Source organism: Opisthorchis viverrini (genome assembly GCF_000715545.1).
Source record: "Opisthorchis viverrini unplaced genomic scaffold opera_v5_515, whole genome shotgun sequence".
Taxonomy (NCBI): domain Eukaryota; kingdom Metazoa; phylum Platyhelminthes; class Trematoda; order Opisthorchiida; family Opisthorchiidae; genus Opisthorchis; species Opisthorchis viverrini.
The window spans coordinates 45,567-53,580 of NW_008752177.1; the positions used below are offsets into that span (position 1 = coordinate 45,567).

An 8,014-nucleotide genomic window follows, 5' to 3' on the forward strand; every position below is an offset into this window, starting at 1 on the left:
CACATGACCGAGCCATCGCAGTCGATGATGCTGGATGTTTTCCCGGATTGAGGTGCCTGCAGCACAACCAAATGCCCGTTTTCTAATCGCCTCGTTGCTAATACGCTGACGCCATCCGAAACCAGCCACGCTTCTGAGGCATCGGTGGTCGAAAACCTGAAGACGCCTCACATCATCTACCCGAAGAGGCCATGTCTCGCACCCATAGAACAACACAGCCCTTACTGTAGCCTGGTACACACGACCCTTAAGATCCAGTGAGATGCCTTTTTGACGCCACAAGTGACGCAAATTAGCAAACGTGATTCGAGCCTTTGAGATTCTTGCACTGACTTCATCAGACACACTTCCGTCAGAGCTAATACAACTACCGAGGTATGTAAAGTTTTCCACAGTCTCCAGTGGTTCTCGCAGGTATCCGTCGCTTGTTGGCAGCGAAGCTGTAGACGACTTTTTTGCCCTTACTGGGGGAGGCCAGCACTGCGTCAGCTTGGTTTCAAGACGTAGAGCGACCGGTTCCTCATGCATTTGTCACTTCTTGGGAGGCCACTTTTGTCTGTTTCCCTCCCAAAAGAAGCTTGCTTTTCTCGGTCCGTTGGATTAGCTTACGCGGAGGTAGACAGCTCCTCTTGATCAGTCCAATGGGCTGCCGTAACACGGTGGCGAAGTGTGAACTTCATGTCTGTTTTCGCTTCAGACCGACAGCGACTGATTTTTTTTGGGTATGGGGGACGCAGTTGCGTAGTCTTTATTTTCGCAGATTTCACCCATGTTCTACTGTTGCTCAGCGTTCATTTTCGTGATATGGAAGGCCCGATACCGAACAGGTCCTAATGAACGTCTTTGTTGAGTTTGGTTGTCTGAGTGCGTTATTTGGGACCTGGAGTAATAGTTAGTGTTTCGCCAATCGCCATGGAAATGAAATCCGTGGGTTTTTGGTCAACTGACCGATGCAGGAAGGTTGAGGCTTGTTGGAATGTTAGTATAATCGTCTGGGGTGCACAAGGAGGCGGACGTTAATCTTATCTCCTTGTAGTAAAACAATTGGATGTCTTATCGTAGACACACGAACAGTCCAAACAATCTTATTTTATCACAACAGATATGCTTCTTAACTTAAATATACCCACAGGTGGACTGACAACACGCATTTGAGCGAAGGAATCCTATTCGTCCACCGCGAGATACTTGTCGCCTTTTCCCTCTTTTTGGGGTGTTACTGCGTTGTTAGATGGTCAGTTAGCGTTGCACTTCCCATGTGCTGATCCTCATTTCGTTCTCTTCACTGTAGAGTTATGTATTAATAACGTCCCATGATTTTACAGAAGCGAGCCACGGTATTCAGCACTGACGTTGCTCTCAATGACGGCATCGGTTATGACTGCACAATCCCCATGCAGTGCTAATGCCGATACTATGGGCGGTCAAATATTGCTGGTGTTTTTGTATGAACTGACCAAAATTATCTCGTCTTTTTCATGCTCCTGGATATGCAGTCACTAAACCTTCCAGATGAAGTCAATGCAAGCATCTGCAAGACTCGGGTCGCGTTTGCCAATTCGAGACACCTGTGGCATCAAAGCGATATGAGCCTGAATCTCGAAGGACGTGTTAAGACGGGTTAAGACATTGAAGACCTTCCCTCTCTTTTTTATTAAAACTTCCTAACGGAGATGAAAGCCTTACTGATTGGAAATAAACAGCTTAGTGTGTTAGTGCTTTAGCCAAAACACTCTGTGAAACGGAATTTTGAGAGTGTTTTGCATTGACTGCACGTAATTTGTCCTCGGTTTTGTGTGGCGTTACCATGAGTACGCTTCACTTTTATCTTCGACGGATTAACAATCGTACAACACATGAATAGGATGGCAGACAACCGATTCCAGGGGGCATGGGACTTTAAATCCGGGTCGACCGAATGCAAGCCCTTACTTTATCAGTAGCCCTCTAGAAACGTGGGTTTCGCGTCAACAGATTTGCTTGAAAAAGGAAAAATTGACTTGAAGTACATTATGCTAGGTAAAAGCGATCGCCATCACAGAAAGTAACCAGACCGGCTGAGTTCTCATAGTACGTATGTATAGGCAGTTACTCTTTATCGCTAAACGATTTGTTACCTCTTCTCCCATCTACGCAGGGGCAGCTAACGAGAAGTCTTGTGCCAGTTCCATTGGCAGATGAGCTTGGTCGTGATTTTGTCGCCGGCTATTTGGGATGGAGTTCCCCTTTGGTAATTTATCTTCGCAATGTTAGGTGAGTTTTGTTTCTCCCTTCCCTCCTGTTCACTGACCCGCAAAATTACCAAAAGACCCTTCAAAAAGGATTGTAGTTTATGGACAAACAATAAGCACTGTTTAGATGAATCGATAAGAGCGTGTTTCGCCGTGGGTCCTTGAGTCTACTTGCGTTGAAACTACTGGACGTAATGACATAACACTACTCAGGATTGCTGAAACTTCCTCGACAGCACACAACCGGTTTCGCTCTTTTTGAAGCCCATCGGGTAGGTGCAGTTGTACTCTGTTCTTTTTGCTTCTCCAAACCTTGGTTACAGCGGTAGACAAAACATTCATTTCTTGTTTGTACGTTACTGATTGTCCCGTATACACACAGTGACCATGAACAGCTAGCCAGCTACCTTGGTGCACAAAACAATAAGATTGATTCATTCGACCAGTCACACAGACTAAACCTGTGAAATGTACATTTGCAAATGCGTCGTCTACTAGAGTCTGCGCACACCTCATTGTGTGTGAGGTAATGATTATCACTTGGTCGGATGGCCGGTGACTACCTTATCAAACTGGGGTACATCCACACCCACATGGTACGGTAGGTGAACAATTGTTATGTCTGGAACGAGCCAACTTTCACAACAAGTAGGCCGTGGTATCCATGTACAACCTTGAAACTAGTTCGGTGGCGGGTTTCAAACACTCTGGCATGGTTAGTTTAATCGAGTGATGACGAAAGATATCACATCGTCGATCTGCCGCCTACTAATGGAACAGTTGTGCCACCTGTTTCCAATGTTAGTTCGTTTGAAGAAGCAAAGAGGAATCGCGCTGCCCCGATGTGCGTGTACATTCAACCAGACAAGGTGTGTGGAAACTGCAGAGCCGATCTGTGTTTCTAATTTGCGTCCACTGTTTTTCTGCCTGGTGCAGTTTGGTGTCCCGTTCACTCACCTGTATTTCTGTTTCCCAGACAATCTGCGAAGACTTCCGAGTCTGTGATGTCAGTCCATACGCTTTGTGCATTTGAGAGACCGATTGACAAGTCTAACGGATGCTTTGGTTTCTACATAAGGGATGATGACATACCGACTTGTAGGCGGTTACATTCATCAACAACCGGTTATTGGCGTCACTTTGAACAGAAGCGCAGTTATTTAGGGATTCAAATGGTATCAGACTCTAACAAAATCTCATCACCCTCATGGACGGAGGCAACAACGACAACGTACTCTAGTAATAGATCGGCTTTACCACCTTGTCTAAACGTCTCACGGCAGTTTTTTGAGAACAGATCATTCTCCTGAAGGGGTCTGTAATATGAAGTAAATATGAGTTTTCACATTCTCAGTTCTCCCGAATAATATCCTGAGCCATCCTGATGGCTCTGGGCTGGTTTGCTTGTCCCGTATTCAATACAACTACGGTAATAGGAAATGGATGTCAGTGAAATAGACTTGTTTGCCGTCTTTCGACTTGGCGCGGTCGTGCTTTCTGCTCTCGGGCTCATAACATCCGGATCCGCCCTTTCCAGTAATTCCACTTCCTCATAGATGTCACAATCAGCTCAGCTTTTAACAACAGGCATTCCGTAGACCATTCCATTACAATCTTCACTTACCTTGTTGGGTAAACACGTATTTTCCACCGAGAGAGGAAGCTGGATTTGATTTCTTCATTCTTCTAGTCTGTTTTGGACAAATGTTCGTTTCTCTTCGGTAAGTAGAAACATGTGTACGGCTTAATTGGTGGTTGATCACACCAGGTTAACATCAATTGAATCAGATAATTGAAACCTATACGCAACAACTTGACTCACCCAAAGCGACACACTTCAATAAACCCAACCACAAAGGGTGTGCTTGCAAAATTCTCAGCCCAGTCTCTTCCACGTACACTAGTCTATTGTAGGGCGCGGCCACGCTGGACTGCTTTCCCGTGTATGCATCGATTTTTGGGAGAACCAAAACAACTCTAGGCTTTTTCGCTGAAGTGTTAATCTACCATGTTTTCTTGACCCTGAGTCACACTTCCGGGACGGCTTTGTTCACGGCCTTCCATCATACTTCAGCAGCTGTCCCTGCTGTGTTTGTGGCCAGTATTGGTTGTGTCCACCCACCCTATCTTCACTCTCATCGGTACTTCACACCCTCCACTACCTTTTTCGCTGTTTCTTTTTGTCAGGCTTGTTTCATGTCAACTGCGCATCATCCTTCGTTTCCATTGTTCTTTGTTCTTTTCCAATGAACCACAACAAATAACAACAATGTCTGTACTTGTCTCATTAACATTTCGATGAATTTTTCTCACGGTGATTTATGCTTTCCGAATGGATTCGTTGAAACCTAGACGTTGTAACTCAAATGTGGAACTTTCTGACAGTGTATAAGCACCAGTGTTTCGGTATTCACGCCATACTGTCTGAAATTTTCTGATACACCCAACAAAGAAATTTGTCTCGGGAACGATCGTCTTCCCATTGAGAAATTTATTCTTCCCTGTCAGTTTCGGACCTTCGAAGACTTTCATATTGCGGAAAATATGCCTTTCCTTTGTATCTTGCTAACCCATTACTTTTACCAGCTACCGAGTTCCCCATCTTGCCCGAGTACCGCATTCCGTAATACACTGCTCCTCCGGATCTCGTCACCTTTAAGTAGCCCCATTCATTTTCAACCATTGAATTTTTCAATCGATATTATTCTCTAGCATGGTACGGCATTTGCTAGAGTTCACCTACCGGGTGTCTATGTTTCCGGTGAACTATCATCACGCTGTCTACAATCGATTTGTGGTAGGCTACCTCTCACTCATGAATCACTGTCGTGCCTCAAGGAATACGGCTAACATGTTGGGCTTTCCAAATCCTTTGCTCACTGGAGATTTTGCTGGTAACTCCCCTTCATCCTTTCCCCAGGCTACTTCGGTGGGACCTCGTAGAATTCGCTGGAAAAGAACTCTACATTTTAATTTGACTTTTTGGACCGTGTACAGCGAGGCAAAGCTTTCATTACGTTTGACGGTCGACTGTGCTCGCCACAGACAATCTAGCAATCAGTTGTTCCAAATATTGAAAAATTTCTCCCAGTATAACATGTTTACTGTTCGATTTGGGAATCTGAAAATGAAGACGTGTTTGTTTAGCGGGAGCAACACCTCATAACTACCACAATGAAGAGTTGTCGGAAGGGCGGCCGCTTTTAGAGCATAAAGTTAGTTTTATGCTTTCCTCTCATCCCGCTACAGATGACCAGATCATATTCTGCTTCGTTTACCTTAATATTTCAGTTTTTTGAGCGCGGAACTTGTCGGTCTGTCTTCGCTCGCCTCGGTCGTCGCCAGTTCCCCCACGGCTTCGGTCGCCAGCCAACAGTTTGTTTCACTTTTGAACGATTTATTCGGCTGTTTCGACCGCATATCGAGGCGTGAGGGCTGCTATAGGGTGCGGCTAAATTCAGCAGAATATATGTGCATCGCTGGGTATCCGGAAACCCGGGTGGATCACGCACGGTCCTGTGTAGACTTTGGATTGAACATGCTTCAGCTCGTCGAGTAAGTTTTCCGTTCTTTCGCACTCGCAAACAACGACAATTTTGGCAACAAATCTGATGAAGCGTCTTATGTTGTCTAATCAGTTTCTACGTAAAGCAGACACAATGAACCGTCTTTTAGCCTTCAACAGTTACCAATGCATGTAATCAAAGCCTTTAGCTTTATCAACAGGTTTTATTATGGGTAGTTATATACTTTATTATATTTTACTATATTATATTATGGTATATTATATGTTATAAGTTATAATAAAGGCACTTATCAGTTCTGGAAAATCAATTTTTATCCCTTTCCGTTTCCCAATGTGAGTTACAGAAGAACGGCCAACCCGTAGTAAAAGACTGTTTGTAAAGTGGGTATTCACCGAATTATGCCTCCAAAAGTTACGCCAATGTGTAAGAAAAGAACTTGCCAATATCCACCAAGGAAGGTTTGTCTTTATTTCCATGCAAAAGTGAAAATTTCAGAAGGGGCACAGTCCCAACAGTGATAACAGCATTGTCTTGCGGAGCGAATTATAGCCCTTTATAAATTAAGCAGGAGTAAGCAGGCAGACGAATGTCTGTGTGAGCTAAAGATAACCGAATGTTTTTGAGAGTCGGAATTCAAGTGAGTTCACATGACATGAATCAATGGGCCAAGAAAAAAGCATATTAATGATTGAAAGTAGGGCTAAGGTTGGTAAAGACTGCAAGTTCGCGGGTTATAAAATAGATGGATGCGTGGATTTTGAAGAATCGCGTCTGTGCTATTAATATATTAAATGACTGTGATTCTCTTTTTTTGCTGCGAATCAAAAAGCTGCAGTCGGCAGTCTATACAGGAGGTGATTGTTATCGTTTGGTGTCTAGGGGCTTCTGCTATCCGTTAAATTCTTCCTGTGTCGGCCCATCTGGGCGGTCTCTTCAGACGAAGACAAGTGTATGCGAAATCACCTTATCCGGGTCCACTTGATATGTAGCAATCCGCTTTTACAGACATCACTAGTCTACTAATGTCACCTGATATACACAGAAAACCACATGTCCTCAATGCCTCTCTTTCTGCTCCACAGTGAACTGGCAGAGATGGCGAATGTACAACTGGAACTGCGAGTGGCTGTTCACACTGGCACAGCTTACGCTGCAGTAATTGGTCGAACCCGACTCGGTTTCGAGCTAACCGGGGACGATGTTCTGTACACCAGCTGTCTCAGACAATCCGCCATCAGGCCTGGGTAAGTCCACTTTGCACAGTTACCTATGCGCTAGCTTGATTTCGGCCGAATAATAGCTTAGGAATCGGGATGCCCGTGGTTTCTCTCTAGAACTTACTGACTACTGGTTGCCAGACTGCTGTATATTCCGACATGGCGTCATTATTGAGCGAGTTACATTCTTGTAAATGCTTCTCACTGGACATGACGCATAGGAGGTAGAGAATTCGGACGAGCTTCAAAGGTTAGTCCGATCGTTTGTTGAGAAAGTGAACGCCGATATGCCGAAGTGTTGGCATGGACCTCCGAAACTAAGGTGAATACACTTCATATTTTCGTGGCGCCGTTATGTCCCTTCCCAACACCATCGTATCTTTACCCCTTTGCAGTCGCGTTCTGACCTCAAGGTCGACTTTTAACCAACTTCCGGAAGGTTTTCGGGGAGAAGCTGGACCTATCATAGGTCTCCCACACCCATTAGTAAGCGTCAATCCAAGCTCAGAGCCCTCTTCCGCAACAGTGAAGACGATGGAGACCTACTTTGTGCAACCTCGTCAAGTGACCAACAAACCAACGGGTTGTAAGGTAGGTTATTAACCTGGACCTCATATTGAAACCGACCTTCTATTGTAGCAGTCTCCTTTCATTGTTGTCTGCGTCAGATTGCTCTGTTTTGTATTTATCGTTCTATCTTACGCTAGGACATCACCACTTATAGAAAATCTCAGCGGACATCTCCCGAGATGGGATAAATCGGCTTCAGGAAGGTCTCTTATTGATGCCAGCCTGGAGCGAAACACGTAGACTCGTCATCTACTCACCTGACCCGGGATCAAGATAGTTCTGTGGTTAAGGCGCGAAAGTACCGACCTACTACCGAACCTAACCCCAGCACTTCGATTTCACCTGTCTAGGCTCGAGCACCTGACAGTATGTCAGCCCCCCGTGCTTCCATCGGCGGCTTCCAGCTAGGCCCTCCCTGAGTGTTACAGCGGAACGACTATTACGACTACTCATCTGAACGTAATTTGGC

General features: G+C 45.1%; 1 protein-coding gene across 1 annotated transcript in view; it reads left to right on the forward strand.

The window, feature by feature from the left end:
- Positions 1–8,014, forward strand: part of T265_11520 (hypothetical protein) — a gene marked incomplete at both ends in the record, with an annotated part of 79,199 nt that overhangs the window by 13,830 nt on the left and 57,355 nt on the right. The window contains 4 exons of the mRNA XM_009178198.1: positions 2,138–2,253; positions 5,523–5,786; positions 6,841–7,002; positions 7,371–7,566. Coding sequence (XP_009176462.1) covers positions 2,138–2,253; positions 5,523–5,786; positions 6,841–7,002; positions 7,371–7,566 — 738 coding nt within the window. The remainder of the gene's footprint in view (positions 1–2,137; positions 2,254–5,522; positions 5,787–6,840; positions 7,003–7,370; positions 7,567–8,014) is intronic.